Raw genomic sequence first — 21,496 nt, 5'->3', positions numbered from 1 at the left:
CAGTCGACGGGGATAACTTCAATATGTGGTTCACTAGTATTGCCTACCAAATCATCCAGAACCACGTATACTGCATACGTATTTATGATAGAGTATTGTACTTGTTTGTTCTCGACTTTTTAATGGTTTCTTTTTCTCTACCAAGGGGCAAAACTATGTTGATTCTGATTCCACGAATCAATCATTTGGACAACATCAATCGAAACGGAGAAGGGAGAAATAGCGTACCATATACACTCGAGAAGGCTAGGAGGACTGTCAACTACAAGGATACTCCTTGTTGCTTCAAATAGGGAAGAACACACGAGAACACACATAGCCCTGATGAATTACCTATTTAGGAAAGCAGTAGCAAAATTCGGCGGAGGAACGATTGATGAAATTAGGGTTATAATTTGTACAGATATCATCACCACTACATAAGATATCTATTGATTTCATTTTCATTTGGCTAATAACTATTTGTGAGGCATTACATGACCTGGAAAGCAAATTTGATTACAAAATTAGTAGGACTGGACAATGATGGACAGTGTCCGAAGACGTTAAGATTTCCAAGACGACTCTAAGGATCGGGAATCTTTCGATCCCTAATTCTTAACATTGATTGTTGAATCCAATGACAAATAACAAGTTCAGAAAAGAGTACGAGTCCCAAAAAGCCTCGAATTTGAGTTCGATGTACTTCTAGGGAAAAGGCAAACATGATACGCATGTGCCATGTACTACTTGCGATAGCTTGAGGATCACATCAAATATGCAATCGTTTTTTGAAATGTACAATTCTTCAGTGCAGATATCCACAAAATTTATTGGATGGATGAATATGATGCATCTGCTGCTATGTGCAAAATAATCATGTCTCTCGGTATATCTAGATTGTCAGTACAATGGATATACATATAAACATAGTGTATCGATAATGAAATTTTCACTCATAATCACATACTATCAGGTGATTAGCATTAGTTTTGGCAGACTTTACTTCTTTCAAAATCAATCTCTCTGGACATCCTACTCATCACAGGAACTGTTTGTATGTGTCACATTGTCACGGTAGACTGCTTAACTGCATATACGTGTATGCACTCTGCAGATCAAGTGGATGTAACAAATGGTATTAGGACGTCACTAGCGATCCTTCTAGGCGATCTCAAAGTCCCATTTCTGTTCTCTTTAAGCTTGGCACCACAATTTACAGGGGTGAGGACCTCCTATCCCCACGAAATATGAACGCATGGGAAATTTGCAGACTGGAATTGCATATTATGAAACATGTGTTCTATTTCGGTATTCGAGTCGTATATCACCATCGTTTCCATTACACTAACAAATCTCTTGGGTGCCAGGTGTTCTTCATACGAAGACGATAGACCAAGTACATATACACGTTGCTTCAAATCATCACTCGTTGCGCACCCCCGATGTTTAAGTCCCTCTCAGAGGCCACTCGCATGATATGGGTAAGATCTCCTGACTCCTCACACATACGGCGGAAAATGGCAGACCGTCCCTGCCGCGCAAGAAGCGCTTGAACAGACCCTTGTTCTACAATACGCCCAGTATCCAGCACTATGACTTGGTCGTAGTCTGCAATGGTTCGTAATCGGTGGGCAACTGTCAGCACTGATGTTTCCTTAGAGATGCTCGCCCGTAATCCTGCTTGGATCGCCGTGTCCGTTGCATAATCAATAGAAGCGCTTGCTTCATCGAGTATGAGAATATGTGACCGACGCAAAAGAGCGCGAGCAATACACAACAGTTGACGTTGACCTTGCGACAACGCATTGGCTGGATGTTGCAGTAGATCCATCCCTCTTACAGGCTCAGATATCCCTACGTTATCAATGAGATGAACCATATTCAGGGCGCTTATAATATCTTCATCGGTGGCACGATTAAGTGGATCTAAATTATCACGCAATGTGCCATCGAATAGCTTCGGGTTCTGGGGTACGATGGTGATGGCTCGCCGAAGCTGCTCAAGGCTGACAGCCGCGATATCGATCCCATCAATCTCAATACGCCCACTGTCTGCTTCCAAAACTCGAATTAACGCCAATAAAAGGGAGCTTTTGCCTGCTCCCGTCCGCCCGACGACCGCAACACGCTCACCAGGCCGAATGTGGAAACTAATATCTTTCAAGACAGGCTTTAGGTTATAGGAATAGCGCGTGGTGTATTCAATCAATCGAATGTCACCCTGAGATGGCCAATCCTCTGGCATATCATAAACTGTTTGCCGCACAGGTGTGTAAGCCTCCTGCTCAATCTGATCGTATTCGAAGATGCGATCCACCGAGTTGAGATTTTGTTGAATGATTGCATACACTTGAACCAGCCACATAACATTTTCCGTGAAAGTTACCGCATAAGAGAGCACGAGACCGGCACTGCCGAATTCAATCCATTGAGAGTTCAACAGCACAAAAGCACCAGTGAAAAACGAGATAAATGAGCTGAGGGCATTCACTCGGAAAGTAAGCCATTCCTTACTGGCCCATTGGAGTAAGTACGGCTGATTCAACCGGTCCACGAGCTTGAGATTATGTGAGATAAAGTCCGACGTTCGCGCATATGCCCGAATACTAATAAAACCAGCAAGAGTCTCACTGAATTGCTGGTATAGAGGCGACCTCTCGACAGCCTCGATCCGCTTCAAGTCCCGGGCCCCATTGATATACATCGCCATGACGAAGTAGTAGGCCACACAGATGAAGAAAGCCACTATAAGGAATGCAGGCAGAACAGTGGATATAAAGACGACAACCATAGCGATAGAGACAAGGAGCTGTAACCCACTGGTGGAGAATCCCGCTATAAGTTGGTCAACTACTTCCATGTCCTTCGAGAATCTGTTTATTATTTGTCCTAAAGGGACACTGTCGAAGAAATTTATCTTGGCATGGACCACTCTATTAAGGAGTCGAGCGAATATTGTGGATGAAGCTTTGAGGGATCCGTAAAAGGTGGTGAGATCGCGAAGCGCGGTGACAAGTGCATAGAGAGCGCACAACGCTACGTAGATTGTAATATAATACCATGCATTGACTTGCGCTTCCGAATTATCGTACTGCAATGCCCAATTCTTGATCCATAAATTGGTTCCGAGTGAAGCAATCTGTTGTATTACGAACAAGGATAATACTGCTACCCAGTACCATCGACTCCCCATAGCGCTCAGGTGCCTCTTCACGATGGACCAGGGGACAGCTCCCTCAGCCTTGCGTTCCACGTGACCTAGTTGTGTTTCTGCATCTCTAGACTCCTGAAGAAACTCGGATTGGGGGACCATATTCGCAGAATCTCCCGGATATGACTCGTCAACGTCGGGAACCTTGCCATTCGTAAGTGAAAGCTCCGATACTGACGGCACATCGCTTTCTGTCATATCCAGGTCAACGAAACCTGTCGAGACAAGTGTATCTGGTGTACCTTCAGCCTGTACTGTGCCGTTTTCGAGCAGAAAGACATAATCACAGTGAGGAATGATAAGATGTGTATGGTGCGTAACGAGAATACAGGTGCGATCTTTCATCAACGGTCCCTTGATTGCATGAAAGAAGACGTGCTTCGCGGTGTGAGGGTCTAATGCATTTAGACAATCATCAAGAAGCATAATTTTGCAATCACTGTAAAGTGCCCGCGCGAGAGCAACACGTTGCTTTTGACCACCTGACAGTCGACTTCCATTCTCTCCGCAGAAGGTCTGATCTCCATTATCTAGATTAGCAATGTCTGGAAGAAGTGCCACAGCATGCAGAACACTTTCGTAACGCAGGCTATCGAATGGTGTGTTGAGTGTAATGTTCTCTCGTACACTCCGATTCATGATCCACGGCTCCTGTGGACAGTACGCTGTTGTCTGTGCGGACGAATTTTCTTCCCTCCAAACTAGGGGAAGCACAACTTGGCCTTCGATTAGATCCATTTCGCAGAGAAGAGCAAGTAAAATGGAAGATTTTCCCGATCCGCTTGGTCCGCAGACGAGGTTGAGGCGACCGATCTGAAATCGAATGTTTAGATCCCGAAGCATAAACGGTCGAACACTAAGAAGTTCCTCCAAGGCCATGCCGTCTCCATCATCTGTCTTATTGCCCTGCGTGTTTGTAGACGCTTCCAATGGCCATGACAGTGTAGCATGATCAAAGCCGATATCCTCCTCTATGGATCTATCAGTAACCATAGATAGCTGCTTGTACTTGTCGGTTTCTCTTTCTTGTAAGAAATTGTCGATACGGGCCAGAGAAACGCGAGCTTGCAATAGAAATGTAATAGAGGTGGCCAGACGATCCAAGGGGATCCGGATTATACTGAAGATAGCTAAGACTGGGAATGCAATTGAGGTTTTCAGACGATTACCCCAGATTGCAGTGAAGAAAAAGCAGGTTATAGTTGTAACAATGAGTGGGAGGGAATGGAAAGTCGTAGCATTGACTGACCACCACACGAAACGCGAACGCAATTCCTTCATTTCCGCTCGACGTTTTTCCATGACCCTATTCTGGAATTGGGCCTCCCAAGCTGAATATTTTATAGTATGGATATTATGCAACAATTCGTTGCCTGCCTGGATACGGCTGTCACTAACTTTCAAGAGACGCGCTTGTGCAGCCATCACACGCTGGGATATGAGGAAATTCAACGGCAGTAACAAGACCATGCATAGAACCCCTACTATACCACTGATGCCGAGAAGGATGTACAGTAACCATGTCCCGAGACCGATCTGGATTGGGAAAGTTACCCAAAGCAGAAAGAGGTTTCCACTCACGGAACTGACATGCTCGACGTCAACTGACATGAGGTTTAGAATGTTCCCATCTGTAGCATTGGCTTTTGGGCTCCGTTGGTCTGATAGATGTGGAGTTGCGAGGCCCTTCCGTAGCACCTTTTCATAGATTTCATTGACCAGTATGGTCCGTATCTTAGCAGTCATCCGGTTGCCCATCCAAGTGCATTGACAGTCGGCAATCCCAGAAACCATGCCAACAGTCAACAGTCCAGCAACACAAAGCCAAGCCGTGCTTCGAGTTATCAAATCTGGAGATTCAAAGTGCTCCAGAATGAGTCTGATAAGTAATGGTGGAAAGAAGACAGTGGCACTATTCAAAGCGGCCCATCCACCTTGCTTCAGAACATCGTTCTTGAGAAAAGCAAAAAGCCTACCAGTTAATGGACGTGTAAATTGAGTCATTTTTCGAAACCGTGGGATGACCGCCGCTGCCTTCTGGCGGTGGTGCAGTGGGTACAGGTCCGTGACCTCGAGTGTGGTCCAGAACGACTTCCATACTAACGTATTGAGCCAAGAAAAGGTCAGACAGGAAAGAAAGCTTGCAGTCTCTTCTCTGCTCAACTCGAAAGGCATAAAATTAGTCGTAGTAGCAGTCTGTTTTGGTAATCTTGGGGCACTCCAGTGCAGCAGAACAAGGGCCGTAAATATACAGAGTCGCAACAAGTTCGGAGCCACGATCAACAAATCTGATCCTTGAATAACATACGAATGCTGAGTTACCACTAGACATAACCCCTGAACCGAGTAGAGTACCACAGAATGACTCCGTGAATAACTCCCGATGTCACTTTCATAGCTTCGTCGTGCCCATATAAGGAAGAGAAGATAGATTGATAATATGGCAGATACGGAAAATCGTGAATAGTCTGCTGCCGAGCTTTCATTGCTGAAAAGCATAGAATAGACAGTAATGATAACGTCAAATAGAACTCCAGTAGTTTCGGCAATCTGCAGTTTCGCAGATATTGTGGTGGTGTATGTCCAAGATTCAGGAATGGTCATTCCATTGTCTTGCCTTGACCAAACCTGCCTCAGGCAACATATCGTAAGTGAGGTTATACATGCTATCAAAGGCAAGATCGTGCCCAGGTAGTTATCAACTACGCAGGCTGACATGTGACCATTATCCCAAAGTGGAGGTGCGCAGAGTATAGTCATCTTGCGAAGGCAAGCAGGAGTGAGCTTTCGCCTTTTCCTGCCTAGCTCCTCTTCCTGTCCTTCTTAACCCAAACCTTACGACACACACAGTCCGCCAGGTGATTTTATTTTCCCATTCAGATTATTAGAAACATTTCTTGAGACAATTTTGCCTGAGTTGGTGGTTAGTAGTCCACAGAATGAGGCGTGGGGATAACGATTAGCATGGAAATTTTTCTCAAAGAAGATGCACCCCTAGACGCTGGCTCCACCTGGGCAGACAACTAGTCATTCCCCAATCCGTACATGTACGTTCTTTATTCTTGAGTCATACAGGGGTTCATGTAATCAATGCTTTTATTTGTCAGCCAATATTTTGCTACTAATTTTCTTGATAGTGTAGAGACTTTACCTCTTAGAGTAGGTAATCTCTCATTAGATTAGGTATTACTTGGCAGTATGACTTGAGAATAAAAAACGTACCAGGAAAATCACCGGTATGACGGTATCTACCATAGTATTCTCAAAATGAGTCTAGACAAGGCTGAGAATTATCTCCGTACTTGTTACAGTAACAGTATTACCGGGTATGTTCGTATCAATACTGAAGTTGAAATACATCCACGGATTCCAAGGTTACGAAATGATGCGTGTATTTACAGAAGGATCAGCAGATCCACTGTGTAAGTTACATCAGTATTATTTCACATGTTTAATTGAACTACATGTTAATATCACTAATTACAGTGCATCTCCTATACGGAATGTTGGTTCGTGGTAGCATATCTCCTCTATTAGTCTTCTATTAGTTGGTAAGCCATCTTACAAGGGGTGTGAATGTACTGACGACTAGTAGTACTGTACCTAGTTAGTAGTGGTCAGGATCCTCCCATAGCGTCATGAATTCTTCAGCAGACGAACCCAACAACCAAGAACTCTTCCTAGTCGATCTGTGTAAAAAGGACTCTTCTTTATATGTAGTATTTCTTTTTCTTAGGCACTCATAGTTATCAATCTGTGGAAGAAAATGTCGGAATACACAGATCTGATGCACTCAGGCTCTGGCTCAGTCAGCCAAGAGGCCGATTTAGATGAGCATAAGCATGCTGGATTTCTCAAACATCATAATCAGCACCGCCAGCCATCGACGCTTGTTTGTCTTCTTTCTTTTGCGGTAGTTTTACTGGCTCTGAATATTCTTGTCTCAACACTGTTTTACCTACGCACGCACTCTCCAACACACCAGCCACTCATTGATGGCCCGTTGCTATCGTGGGAAGTCAAACATCAGCATTGATGAGAGGTAATTCCTCTTTCATCTGTGTCAACACCTTTCTGAGAGTTAACATCACATCGATATTCAGGTTTAGTTGTCAGCGACCGGCCGGCAGCAGGAGGTGAATAGATGATGGGTTTCATAAAGGTTCTACTCGGGTCTTCTTTCGTGAAGTACCCAAAGGTTTGAGGGAGAAAGTCATGTCATGTAGATTAAGATACCTATGTGTTTGTCATACAGTAGAACCTGGCTATAACGAATGGAGCTTTGATCTTCATAATTAGGATGCTCTTTAGTTTCATAATAAAGTAATCAAAGTTGAGATTAGTATAGATATGGAAAAGGCATCCTTTTCTTACAGCCAGATTCTACTGTAGTATGAAAGTCGAACACTGGAGATTTCTTAACCGGTACAAGCATCACTTCTAAATGTGTTTATTGCAACTGATCTTGAACAGGTTCTGCTCTATTATGCCATACGAGATCTGGAGAAAGATAGAAATGAAAGTATTGGTCAAACGAGCGGAATTGTCCATTACGAGTTGTAAGCTACATAATGATCGCGAAAAGCACACAAAAGGATCGCAGACACAGTTATTATCTCTCTTGTTCTTCATGAAGTGATTCATCACAGGAGTATAACTATTGCTCTTTGGAAAAAGACAAGAGACTATTGACATATTCCATCGTATTCCAAGAACTCTTGACTTCTCACATCCCCCCAACCATACCAACTCAATCAAGACATCTTCTCATTGTAAACAACGGCGCACATTCTGGATCCTGACATCTCAGATTCATACTGTTTAAAATAGCACTTGATAAGACTCAAAGTAACTCACAGTGATAGAATAAGGTGATTTCACCAATCTAGCAGTTGGGGCCACCCTCAACTTGGGCAGGAGCATCAACCTCAGGGTTGGCAGCGGGGGCCGGAGCTGGGGCGGCAACAGCAATCAGGGGCAAAGCAGCCACAAGAGCGATAATAGTCTGGAAGAAACGCATTTTGACTGATTGGAAGTTCCTTTGTGGAAGGAGATAGATAAATTTTATGATGAAGATCGAAAGTTGTATGTTGTGATTGTTTTCTTGTCGGAAGGGAAGATTGAGAAGGGCAGGTTGGCTTCCTTATATAGCACAAGCTTGACTCAGTATTATGCTGGAAGATGAGCCAAAGCTCCAAGATCACATATCTCATGTTATTCTATTCTACCGAGGGGAAAGACACGAAAACCCCCTGTAGGATCCTATAATGGCTTAGTCTATTTGCTGATCTTCTGGGGGGAAAATTACTCGTACAGATTTCCATAGCTTCGTTACGGTATTTGGAACAATGGGGGCCAGGAAGACTTGTAACAAAGGTTGCTGTAACTGTATCTTACCTTGCACTGCTTGTTATACAACTGATGCACCTTGGTCTCTCGTCGGTGAGCCGGAGACGAGAACTCCGAGGTGGAAAACAAGGACCAAGACCTAACACACATGACTGATGCCATCTACTCCTCACACTCTAGGTCCACATCTGATACTGAAACCGAGATAAAATTCTCGCTCAATCTCGTGAACAAGTCCTCAGTGAATCGTTGAAGACGCAAAATCTTCATGAAGATGCAATTTCCATACCTTGGATGGGCGAGGCGCAAGAAAGAGAACTCGCAGTATCAATACCTTAGTGATGAGGGAGAAGACCATTCCCTTGTCCACGAGCCCAAGCGCTATACTGCTTTGAAGTATATTAGACATGAGACCAAATCATGGAAATCTTTCAACAGCTACATCTTTATCCTGAGCCTTTCAATAGCAAACATCTTCCTATTTTTCTCTACGGTTGCAATGATTCTCATACATAGGGGATCCCGATGCACAGAGAAGGAGGTCAGCACTTACTGTAAGTACCTTCATGTGGATGTATGCTTATAGATACGAGACGGCATTCCTGACTCAAGCAACACAGCTCCCATCTTTGACCGACTTAATATTTACCGATCTAAATATCATCACAACTTTACCCTTTACTGGTGGGATGATAATCCATCCATATTTCAGCAACCACCGTCACCAGAGGTAGACGAAGCCTGGGAGAGAATCTCCAGTACAAAGTCTATCGCTTTGAGTGCTGAAGAGGTTCGTGCTGCGGGATATGATCCGGCTACAGTATGGCCAGCACCTGCGAATGAATTTGGAGAAGGAGTATATTACGGTGTCTTGGATTTCTATCATCAACTGCATTGTTTGAATATGCTACGAAAAACAGCATGGCCCAGTTACTATGGAGATATGAGGGAGAAGATGAAACACACGCCACTCAAATGGGAGGATCATTTGCAGCATTGCACATACGCTGTTTTGCGCAGTATTTTGTGTCATGCAGATATGGAGGTCCTGGTAGGCCAGAAATTTAAAGGATGGCCTGGAGTCAACCTGAACTTTGCTTCCACTAAGAAATGCCGCAACTTCGAAGACATCTTTGACTGGATGGAGACGAATGCCATCCAACAGAAGGCACCGTGGTCTGAATACCCGGATCGATCTATTATCGAGCTCGACCCTGAAGGAATATTGACTCCGTTTGGAGACCATAGCGGGTTGGAAGAATTTGCTGCCAGCCGCGGCATAGAATTGGAAGTACCGGCTGATTTGGCATGGCAACCACACAAACAGCACCCTAACGAAGGTAACTAGGATAGTTTATGCTATTATTGCCTTCTGAAATACAAGATTGTAGTTTAAAACATCAGGAGAATTTTATTATATAATTGAAAGATAAGTAACTAACTTAAATACAAACTTACTGGGAAACCACGTTAAACTACAATCCCCATAGAACTAGCGCGGAGCGAGTGTAACTGTAATACCAATACAGCACGTAGTATATCATACATAGTATGCATGTATTATACAATACCTACATATCACATAGGGTGCTGGAACGCTAAATTACAGAACCTCCATTGAACAATTGTTCTCGGACCATGATGCATTGAAACCATGCGTGTTTTGGCTCGTATTTTTCTCATGACTAGGTACCTAGGTACTTGTAACTGGATCAAGGTTTGCAATCCTTTGTACCCAAATAGGAACCATTATCTCAGTTATGGGGATAATGTCCTCATGCTGAACGAGTCAGCTGCCGGCAAAAGTGCCTAGGGTTTCTTTAGGACCTAGCATATAAGTCTGACTAGTAACTGTTGGAACTACAACCCGCACTACATGATCACCATTGCCCGTTGAGCTATATGTTACCATATTACTATATTGGGCCACCGAGACATGCAAGCAACTTCCTAGCCTAGCTGGTAATCCTGATTAGCAAATTTAAGCTACCCAGAGGTCAAGAACAGTGAACACGAGAAAACTAAAAGCACTACAGCATTCATGCAGGAGCATTATACGTTTTTTTTTTCCCCATTATTCACCGAGCTGAATAATGTCTAAATACGTAGTCTAGTCGTTTCTATGCTCCATTGGTACCTGTACAAAGTAGTCCTTCTTCGACGAGAGGGATTATTCCATCATAGATAGAGCGGTCTTCAATGCGTGCATGGATAATGGAAATCCATCCACCAATGGTTTTCTTGGGTCGATTACCGTGAATGTTATTGTGAATGGTAGGATGCTCGACAAAGCCCTCGTGAAATGGTACTTTTAATGTATTTCGAACAAAATCGTACAGGATTCGTGAACCTTTGCCCAGTAGACTCGGTGTATGAGGTGCCGCACGGAATGCTTCGAATGTCTCGTCCCATAGATCAGATATTGCCTTTGTGGCCTGTGTCTGCCAATGAACAAGATTTGCCACTGGACCTTTTGCATGAGAGACGACAAGTGATATTGCTGAGCTCACGAGCAAACTGCAGCGCACATGTAGATCGAGTTTCCCGGTTGACAGCCAAGCGGGTCCAACGTGCTCTTTCAACGCTCTTTGAAGGGAATCGAGATCTTGAATCTCTTCCCCAGATGGAAATAAACTGGCCGTGACTGACGCAATCACCTTCACGGCTTCATCGACAAATTTTATGTGTAGTGACCGGAGATCCAGGGCCTGGCAAACAACAAACACACTACATGCGCACATTTTCTTAAGAATTTCCACGGCCTCGAAACTCATGCGCGCTGAGGCTAGCGCCATGGAGTTGACTGACTGGTTGTGCATCTCCGCCGCCTGAACATGAGAGCTCATTGGATTGGCGAGGTATGAGAGTTCTGCCATATAGGCTGCCATGTTGACATCTACTCCCTTCATAGTAAACGAGAGACTTGGGTTATCAGCAGCAAGGTTAGCTGGTAGACCACCGCTAAGATGAGGATCTATCATCTCGGTACTTTGTGAGAACAAGATGCGACCAAACATTTGTAATGCAAGGCGCACCTTTTCCATAGCCGACGTAACGCTTGCAGCTTGGAAATTACAACCATAGTAGATATCGTTGGCTTCCGTATCCACTAACGGGTTATCACAGGAAGAATTGAGTTCAATGTGAATTTGCTGATCTGCAAGCAATAAGTCTTCTAGCTGAGGACCAATCCATTGCGGCGCACTCCTTAGAGAATAACGATCTTGAACCAGGTCTTCCCGTCGACGGTTCTTTGGCTCTAACACATCTCGAGATAAATATGATCCGCGCAGAAAGTAAAATATGTTTCGCGAGCACTCAATTTGGCCCGGATGCGGGCGGCATCTTGCTATAAATGGGTGGAAGCTTTCGGATGAACCACGGAGGGCCTGGATTGTTATCGTTAGTTATTCTTTTTCTCGCCATTGATAGCCACTGTGACTCACCTCCACGGCTCCTGCAGTTAAGACCTGTGTCAGCAGAGCAAGTAGGTGGGCATCACCAATTACTAAAGCTCCCAGACCGGCAGACGAGGATGTCCCATTGATCAAACTCAGTCCTTCCTTTGGGCCTAAAGCTATTGGGTGCAAACCTGCCTCCTGTAGCGCAAGGTGTGACGGTAGTACTCTGTCGTTATTCTCGAGGAGGACGTCCGGATTACCCTCAAGGCTACCTGCGACATATGATAGAGGCATGAGGTCACCGGAGGCCGACACTGATCCACGCAACGGTACGACGGGAGTGAGATTATATTCGAGTAAGTTGGCCATTGCCTTGATAGTTGGGAACGAAACAGCGGAATGTCCTCGTAGAGTGGCATTGCACCTAACCACCATTGCTGCGCGTACCCATGCGGGGGGCATAGAATGTCCTGGGAGCTTTTCGGGATCTGAGAACGAGAGTATCCCACTTTGGGTGTGCTGCATCAATGACTTTTGAAGGTCAATCACTTCAGTTGTGCGAGAATCCGCGCTACCTCCAAAACCAGTATTGACGCCTGTGATATTGCACGTTTAATTAGCTACCATACCGACTCTGCGCAGAAGACACGAAACTGAAGACCTACCATAGACGTACCAGCCCTGCTCCAAGTGACTAAAGAGCACATTTACGCTGTCTTGCAATGCCTTGCTGAGTTTCGGTTCTTGACTCAATTTAGGGATACTGTCTCGTCTGAGAATTTGCATGTCAGTAACATCTTCTGGATCAGTTAGAACTCATTTCCCTACTGTGCTGTCGCAACAACTTCTGCAATGTGTAAATGATCTCCGTCCAACTCATAAGTTCCCTCTTTGGTTCGCTCTCTCAATACTTTCCAGAATTCATGGACTACGTCCAAATGACTCCTAGTGTTTGGCATCTTGATTGGTTTTTTCAAATGTTCTCTTTTCTTCTTCTTGTCGTCATTGAATATTCATGATGAAAAGTAGAGTATAATGTAGCGCATATCTTCAGAACAAACAGGTAAACAGTAAACACTAATTCGTCTAGAAGGGAAAGTCAGTCCAACACCAGTCGACATGCAAGACGGAATGTTGGAAACCCACTGCAGACTCGATAGACATTTACAGTGCGTTTTTTCTTTGCTGCTTATTGTAAATACGACTATGCTTTTGTAAAGTGTTTTCTCCAGTCTCGGCTAATCAGTTGCGTACATGTTGTTTCGCTCCATCGATAATAGCGGAACAGTTGGGATCGTTACAAATAACTGTTTTACGGTATGTTCTCAATTCTGGGGACCTGTAACAAAGTTTTCGTTCACTCTTACGAGAAATTGGCCCCCCATGCCTGAGGAAAAATTGTATATCTGGGGAATTAACTAACAAATTTTAGTATTTCGAGCAACGTTCCTCCACAACACCAAGATAGGCAGCTAGTTAACGGTTTGCAAACTATATCTGGTAAGGCCAGAGTCATGCAGCACAAGAGGCAACGATGCAACCAGCATAATTAAGTTAGCTTAGGTAGTATTTGGGCTATAATACGGCCAATCGGTATTTGAAGATGGCAGCACACAAATCCATTCTGAAGCAGCCTTAGGCCGCATTGGTGGTTGACTTTACCTCTTTACCATAAGGAAGCGCTTAGTCGAGATTAGGGCTTTGTAGATTGTATTCATAGATAGGATAACCAATCAGAAAATTCTGTCAGTTATATGTGGGCTCTGACTAGTTCATACGTCTTTTATACTCAATACAGTAACAATGTAAGGTACTGTACGAAATAGCAAACCGAAATCAACTTACGTGGTATCTTAATCTATCGTATCTTACGAAATTGAGGTAAAGTAAGCCGCATTAAAAAGGGACAAACTCTTTTTGATATAGCTTTAATGATTACAGCTGCGTGTATTTCTCGGATTTCTATGCCAGCATACCATGAAGCATGTTATCATATACGAGACCAGAACTCCTAGTATGGTTACATTCTATTGGGTATCATCGCAGATCGGATATTGAATGCGAGATACCTATCTTCCAGTGGGATGAGTTATTTTTCTATTAACTTTCTGGCATCGGTTCAACTGTCAAAGTCTCTAGCCGTCCATCTTCGTCAGGCAGACCTATTTGAACCCACAACGGCTTCAGGGGTTCCAAGGTTAGAGAATAGAATGCACTTCACTCAGCTGGATCTGTATTCATGACGCCCAACGATGCCGTCTTACTGACCATGTCACTGGCAAATAGATTCCCCAAATAAAGGTTATATTCTTATGCTCCATTCTTATCCGCCACCCTTCTCGCTGCTGTCGCATTCCAGGCAATGTAGAATATGTCTACATTCTAGCTGTCCCCAAACCGAGGAATACTCTTTACCCAATCTTGGAATCTAAGTAAGGCCCAGGTATGGTACTTCAGCCGCATCTTGATGGCTGGTCTCATTCACAATCCACGGGCCTCTGTCAAACTCTATTTTGAACAGCAGCCCACAACTGCATGATATTGTTACTTCTGCACCTAGTATACTACCTGCCTAAACAGGTTTGTACTCTTCCAGAGTGTTAGAATCGCAGAATCTCTTGGCTGTAGTATCATTTCTGCTTCTACTTCCCTATTACTGCCGGGACTGAAGCAGTTGGATTTGAAGCGGTAGTTGGAGGGTGTTCAAGTCAGCTACAAGATGTAAGGTTCGAGCTATAATCTTACGGCATGCCTAGGTAACAGGTTGTACAAACGTCAGAGACACGCATTATTCTCTGTTTGACCGGATCCAGACGTGTGTACAGGAGTTGGTTGGTCATCGTCCAGTAACGTCATGCTGGTTTTCGAAAGCGGAAACCAACCTGCAGATTAAGAGAAGGTAAGAAATTGAATCCATCGCCTAGTCTCATTTATGTATATCCTGGCCGTGGCTGCCAATGCAGCAAGCCTTGTAAAACGAAAGATTATCTCCATTTATCCACTAGTTATTTGTATGATATATGTATTATGTATGGATGTATCTGTGGTAACAAAACGGTAAAATAATAGCGTCAAGATCGGGCTCGTGTGATACGGTACAAGCTGTCATGAAATCCTCTGGATATCTGATTAGAATTGGACCCCGATGTCGCGATTTAAGCTATGATTAGGAGCGTGCTAAGTTGTCGGGTCCTCCACACTTTAGCGGCTGATTAGGAACAAGCTACTTTATGCAGGGGCCAAAACGAGCATGCTCTCGGTTCAGCTTGATTACAGTAGAAAGTACGCTTATCAACGGTTCTAGTACGGCTACTATTGGGCTAAATGCGTTTGCAAGCATTGACTAGCATAGATAAGTGTTAATGTAGATCAGCTGATAACGAGATTTCGTCCAAAATATATGCTTCTGGTAGTCCCACGGCGTCATAGTGGTCTTGCTCGCGCACCTTGGTCGTAAAATACAACGCTACGAACGCAGACAGACCGGCGAGACGAAAAAACCAACCCACGCCTCCAAAGTCTCGTTCGGCCTCGGCAATTAGCCATGTTGTAGCCATCAACGTCGTGACAAGGATTTGAGGCAGGCAGATCATGATATTGTGCACCCCATGGACTAATCCTTGTCTTTCTGCTAATGGTGATGACTCGTATAGCTCGTCGCCAAGAAGGGAATATGGAATTCGGCAATTCAATGCCCAAATAATTCCGACTGTAGCAAAGAGAATCATCGTGCCAGTGGCAGAATGTACCACGAAGGTTGCTATCATCGTAATCGTAAATAATCCGTGAGAAAACATCCACATTCTGCGTAGACCGAAAATGCTTTCTTTACCAACTCCCATTTTTGTATATTGGTGCAGTAATAGAAGTGCTACAACGAGTGAAACTGTAGCGTAGACGAACGGTACTACATTCCCAAGTGTTCCATTTTCATCTATGATCTGTTAGACGACTATCTTTGAGAGCTTGCGTAGGAGCAAACTTTTTACCTAGACTATTCACGTAGCTAGAACCCAGAATATATCATTCAATTATCTGTCAATGCTTGTTACCATATTGAGGACGACATACCTGACAACGTAGTATGAAAAGGGAAACCACCCGAGCCATGAGAAGAATTGCACGGCAAAGATGTTTCTGATCTGTTCCGACTTTTCTGACAACAACGTTTGCAATATGCCACTAATTCCTCTATGGCTCTTACATGACCGATGAGAGGAACGCTGCTCATAACGGATATTCTCTTCCGTATTGCACCAACATACAATGGAAATTGTCACTGCCAAGTAGACAGCCACGAATATACTGGAGCTTGCGAATGCTGCTCTTCTGCCAATTCCATTTGTACCATCATTTGTGTAGATCATCGCTGCAGGAGCAGTACCGAGGACAGAGGCAAAATTGGTATGACGGCCTGCCCAGGCATTGCATTCGGCTTGTTCGGTAGGGGTCCCGCGGTCAGTGATAAGAGCACGTAATCCAACTTGAACCGCCTGAACTGAAATGAAAATTGCAAAGGTCAGAAACACCGTGGACAACGTCAGATCAATGGTATGGGATGATGATAACTGTGGGACGGAAATGATTCGATCAAGAAAAGCTAAGGAAATGAGAGACGCTATGAGCAATAGAGTTCCAAGCATGATAAATGGTCTCCTTTTCCCCCATGGCGAACTGCACTGATCGCTCCAATCACCAAAGTATGGCTGAAACAATATACCACATATCGGTCCCGACAACAGTGTGAGTATGATCTCCGTTGGTCGAAGACCAAGAGCAGTGAAATGGGACTGTAAATAATTGATTAGTCGGAACAAGGTATCAAAGAACGGCACCGGGACACATACGACAATCTGTCCAGATAGTAGTGAAAAGAGAGCCTGGAGTCTAATGCTTTCTGTTCTAGTTACCCTTCGGGTAAGAATGAGAAAAGCAGTATGTGTATATTTACCCTCCAGATCCGATAGTTCTCACGGCGGGATGTCTCCAATCCATAGGGTGAACTTGCTGTGGTGACTCGGAAGGTGAAACCGGATGTTGATTGAAGATAGGACACTGATAGGCAGTCGAAATCATATGAAGCTCTCTGAATTCCATCCAAAAGATTGGGCAAAAGAATCCTTCACAAATCATACAAGTCAACTCCGACTTTTAACAGAGCCTCCTTTTGGTCTGCAGTCCAGTTTGTTAGATTTTTGAGCATATTTAAGTGGGTTCTTAATTACTGGAAAACACCTGATTGCTTACTTATATAATGGCTTTCCATAGCATTTTCTCCACCTAAACGAAGAAAAGCAAAGCTAGATTCAACTTCTTGAATTAGCATCAGATCCCGTTATTTTCTACCAGATATAACGAAATCTTGCATACAAATTTGCAGTTTTAAACTCTACTATCACAATAGAAACTACGGAAAATAAGTACAATATCATGCTGTTAATGTTAGGGTTCGATCTATGAATAGAGAAGTTATCCACAGAATGCCGGCTTCTGTCGATAATATATTTCTGGCAATCACATCATTACCAAGACAACTGGACTTCAATACATGCGCTGAGCACTCTCATCATGATTCTCTATCCCCATTCGTATTTTTGCATCCTCAAAACTGTTAATTGCGTCCCTTGGGTCCACGAAAACAAATAGATTTGTGAGTGATATAGCTGAACATGGGGATCTGGAATATATTTAGATTTCTACACGATCATAGACTCACCCGAAGTCGTAGGGCATGCCGTTATTTCTCTTCAATTCCCAGACGAATAAACCGATATGAGCCTCGCTCTAGATGGACTTGGATGTCATATCCACATTCATCTCTCAAGGTATCCTCATATCCCTGAAACTCAATGTCATGGGATCATTGGGGTTATGGACTATGATAATTCCATTAGTTCGGACCTGCTTAAGGAATAAAAAGAGGATTCGTAGTCATCAACCACAACTAGGTCTGAATAAACCAAGCCATCATAACGGGCTGTGCTCGACCAGTGAGTGAGACATTGAGCACCAGGGCAGTAATAGATTTCAGCTGGCCTTCCATTCCGTAAGCCGTTCCTGCTTTTCTTCCATATTGACATGTGGTTTTGACATCAAAGCAAGAAGTGGAAGCTTGTAATAATTTGGTACTAGCTTCTAGGATTATGCCCAGTTCGTCTGTGCCAATCAACTAAACGGGGAGAGAGCCATATGAGCCACCATTGCATGTTCATACAAAGTAGAATTGGCACCAACAGAGATATCAGCATTTGTTGGCCCATGGCTCACACTACATTATGAGGATTGTCAGCTGTATCTTACCATCAATGCTCGGACCATTTACGGTCTAGTTGGTTTTACACGGTAAGGTTACGGTGAGCCAATACACTAATGTATTGTAACGCTTCTTGATCATCATTACATGTAAACATTGTAATATTTACGCTGTTAATTATACGATGCATGCGACAACACAACGTACGATGATGATCTCTATTCAAGTAAGATTCCGAGTACGGGTGAGAGGTCAAGCCATTGCCTCTTATGCTGCAGTCCCATTTTCCGTCAGGCTGCTTTTCCTAAACACGCTCCTAGAATTGTGAAATTACATCTTTGTTTCGCAAAGAGAGATCCAAAGTGTATATCCGCTCTTGTTCACTCGAATAATGAGTTCCAAGGAAGATATCTACCGTGAGAACGATCGTGACTCAGAGTCTGTCCATGAGGGAGAGTACGATGGTCTGGTCTCAGGGACTCCTCGTCGTCCCATCGTGGATCGCAAGTTCTCCAAGGCCTCGAAGCTTGTTTCAGGTTTTTTGATTATCTCGGTTCTGTTAAACGTGGCCCAGCTCTTCCTCTTTGTGGTCTGTAAACCAAAGTTCTATTCACAGTATGGTAAGTATTATCATGTGAAGCAGACAAGATTCAATGCTTATAGTCACCTTGAAATGTAACTAGCACATCTCCCCGAGAACGAACTCGAAATCCCATTTCACTACGCAACGGAATACAGTGATGATCAACATACGCATGAAGAAAAAGACGCCTTGTGGAATGCCATTGATATCAGTGAGGGATTTGTCGCCATCACTCACGAGGAAGCAGACAAGCTTGGTCTACCGCGTTCCAAGGTCTTTCCATGGGACGCTAATAAGGGCATGTATGTCAGTCATGGACACCACGCCCTTCACTGCACAGTAAGTCAAAGGAGAAGCTCCCTTCTAATCATAACTACGTCGGGAGATACTGACATAGTAAATGATTAGGTTCTTCTCCATGCATTCACCTACGACGCTCATATAGGAAAGAAACCAAAAGTCTCGTATCACCATATAGAACATTGCCTTGACCTTCTGCGCCAGGATATTATGTGCCGAGCCGACGACTTGATGGATTTCACCAAAGACCACGGTGATGAATTCTTAACTGGTGAAGGACAAGTACGCAAATGCCGGGACTGGAACAAATTGTCGAAATGGGTGCAAGAGCGGACAGCCTGTTACAAAACCATCAACATCACACGGGCTGGTGAAGACCATGGAGTGGCTCATCAACTAGACCGATATACATACTGCCCTCCTGGAAGTCCCTATGAGCCTCTCATTCGAGCTTTCAAGGACCTTGGCCGTGTAAATCCCGGGAACCTTGATGAAAATTCTATAGAAAAGTTGAGTCCTGAGGAACTGAAAGCAGATGCCGAGGCTGTAGCGGAACACAACAACGCCATATTGAATGCAGAAAACAATAAGACCAATGAATAGGGGCAAATTGGTAGTCTCGGTTTGTCAGATGAAGTGAATGTTATTTTAGAAGATTCAAGAAATGTCTGTCGGGGGATAAAGAGAATATATCTTTTTTCTGAGTATATTGTTTGCACATACTTATATCTTGGTCGTTCATTATCAAAAGTACACTTTCAAATATATATACAATTTTCTCTTTTTTGTATCGAAGACAAGTCTATTCCCCATGTTCATGAAACCCTCCACCATTCTCCCAATGCTCAATACCATGTGTTCTTGTCCAATCCTGCAATTTCGTAAAGTTACGACACTTGTGATGGCTGTTCAGTTCAGCTTTATACTCCGAGGATGAGTCACGATCCTTGGTGATCAAGATCGGGGTCACATCAGCAGCGCACATAAGGCTAACACGGAGATCGTCAATGCATCTGTCAATATTGGATCGTAGTTCTCCCGGTGATTTCTGCATTTCCGGAGGAATCAAATCTGGTGGATATCTACCCGCTTGGATCCAGGTATATTGCCGTATTATATCCTGCCATTTGAGTAATTAGTCAAGATTCGTAGTAATGCTGTGATGGAAAAAATTGGGGCATGACTTTACCAGGCATCCTAGCTGGTGATACACCTTTAACATGGCCGAGAATCCTTCGTTACTCTGCGACTCTACTTGCTCGTATAGTTCTACATGCGACCGATTCAAAATCGGCATGGCCCATTTGGGGACCATGGTAACCTCGTCTGCGATACTATAATTAGACGATATTATATGATAATATATCTGAGGAACTTTCAAAAACGTACGCTGCCATAGATCGCGCCAGTTCTGCTCTCTTTCTGCTGTTGGAGGTCCAAGGTACTCGTCTCCGATGCTGTACATATCATAGAGATCGGCTTCAACATATTCGACTGCATCGAAGGCAGGCGCTGAAGATGCAAGTGTAGACAATTAGCCCATCGAAAATCCGTACAGCAAAAGGTCAAAAGAATAGGCATACTATACGATGACAGTTGTTCAATACAGTCCTTGTCTGTTCTATGAATCACATTTTCGTACGCTATTGATGCTAGTATCGATCAGCACAACAAGCATGCAACTCCAAGATAGAAAATTCGACAAACTGCTAGTGTTCGTAACAGGACTTGATAGAGATCGAAAGCCCGAGTATTGCACAAAGAGAAACAGAATGTTTGCAAGCAGCAGAATGATCAAGGTGACAAGTCCGTATACTAGCACACGTTCACACCTCTTATCTTGTAGCCTCAAGCTGCAGTACTCGCAGGTAAGTGTGCGTGCTTTAGCATCCGGAACACGCTCCGACATGACTGAGCCGTCTTCGTATACCGACATTTTCGAGCATTTTTGAAGAATTTACAATTCATCAAGACCGGGCCGGCCTTGTGACTACGGAACGCGGAGGCATCTATTCCAACTTTATTTGATATTAACTAACCCTGATTGAATTGCATTCATAACAAATCCTATCACTGCTGTTTACGGCCGTAGTAGTGGCACTGCCGAGCGTCCAGCTGACATTTACTAGAGAGACAATCTGCATCTTGCGAAACACGGAAGGAGAGCTATCCCTTCCAACTGATAGTACAATACATGTTACAATACCAATGACGTTACACTGTTGTTACATACATGTACTAATACATGCTTAGTTCGTATACGGTACGGATGTATTGTTACGAGCACTCCACCCAACGGTCACGAATTTGGGGGATTCCCAGTGCAAGGTCTCTAGTGATACCTAAAATCTCGCGAAGTGTGAAGAATTCCTGACTCACGATATGATGGAGGCGAGATTGCAATTCTCCACTGCGGA

At 43.9% G+C, this 21,496-nt stretch overlaps 6 protein-coding genes across 6 annotated transcripts; 2 read left to right on the top strand and 4 right to left on the bottom strand.

The window, feature by feature from the left end:
- Window positions 1-1,396: 1,396 nt before the first annotated feature.
- On the bottom strand, window positions 1,397-5,291 carry TSTA_038130 (multidrug resistance protein, putative; the record flags this gene model as incomplete). The annotated part of the gene is made up of 3 exons (XM_002480991.1): window positions 1,397-3,408; window positions 3,436-5,146; window positions 5,208-5,291. 3 exons carry the CDS (start codon window positions 5,289-5,291, stop codon window positions 1,397-1,399), a joined length of 3,807 nt encoding a protein of 1,268 aa, XP_002481036.1.
- A 3,525-nt stretch (window positions 5,292-8,816) lies between these two features.
- On the top strand, window positions 8,817-9,890 carry TSTA_038120 (uncharacterized protein; the record flags this gene model as incomplete). Its single annotated transcript, XM_002480990.1, has 2 exons — window positions 8,817-9,083; window positions 9,129-9,890. The coding sequence occupies 2 exons, from the start codon at window positions 8,817-8,819 to the stop codon at window positions 9,888-9,890; spliced, it is 1,029 nt and encodes a 342-aa protein (XP_002481035.1).
- A 772-nt stretch (window positions 9,891-10,662) lies between these two features.
- On the bottom strand, window positions 10,663-12,902 carry TSTA_038110 (phenylalanine ammonia-lyase, putative; the record flags this gene model as incomplete). The annotated part of the gene is made up of 4 exons (XM_002480989.1): window positions 10,663-11,931; window positions 11,989-12,539; window positions 12,609-12,715; window positions 12,772-12,902. 4 exons carry the CDS (start codon window positions 12,900-12,902, stop codon window positions 10,663-10,665), a joined length of 2,058 nt encoding a protein of 685 aa, XP_002481034.1.
- A 2,400-nt stretch (window positions 12,903-15,302) lies between these two features.
- TSTA_038100 (uncharacterized protein) lies at window positions 15,303-16,586 on the bottom strand (the record flags this gene model as incomplete). Its single annotated transcript, XM_002480988.1, has 2 exons — window positions 15,303-15,703; window positions 16,250-16,586. The coding sequence occupies 2 exons, from the start codon at window positions 16,584-16,586 to the stop codon at window positions 15,303-15,305; spliced, it is 738 nt and encodes a 245-aa protein (XP_002481033.1).
- A 2,001-nt stretch (window positions 16,587-18,587) lies between these two features.
- On the top strand, window positions 18,588-19,682 carry TSTA_038090 (uncharacterized protein; the record flags this gene model as incomplete). The annotated part of the gene is made up of 3 exons (XM_002480987.1): window positions 18,588-18,816; window positions 18,880-19,118; window positions 19,188-19,682. The coding sequence occupies 3 exons, from the start codon at window positions 18,588-18,590 to the stop codon at window positions 19,680-19,682; spliced, it is 963 nt and encodes a 320-aa protein (XP_002481032.1).
- A 199-nt stretch (window positions 19,683-19,881) lies between these two features.
- Window positions 19,882-21,015, bottom strand: TSTA_038080 (uncharacterized protein; the record flags this gene model as incomplete). The annotated part of the gene is made up of 4 exons (XM_002480986.1): window positions 19,882-20,199; window positions 20,269-20,405; window positions 20,469-20,591; window positions 20,787-21,015. The coding sequence occupies 4 exons, from the start codon at window positions 21,013-21,015 to the stop codon at window positions 19,882-19,884; spliced, it is 807 nt and encodes a 268-aa protein (XP_002481031.1).
- Window positions 21,016-21,496: the final 481 nt, after the last annotated feature.

The sequence above is a fragment of the Talaromyces stipitatus genome, genomic scaffold (genome assembly GCF_000003125.1).
Source record: "Talaromyces stipitatus ATCC 10500 scf_1105507295541 genomic scaffold, whole genome shotgun sequence".
Lineage (NCBI taxonomy): Eukaryota > Fungi > Ascomycota > Eurotiomycetes > Eurotiales > Trichocomaceae > Talaromyces > Talaromyces stipitatus.
Note: the sequence above shows the minus strand (reverse complement) of the source record. Positions and strands in the feature narration are given on the sequence as shown.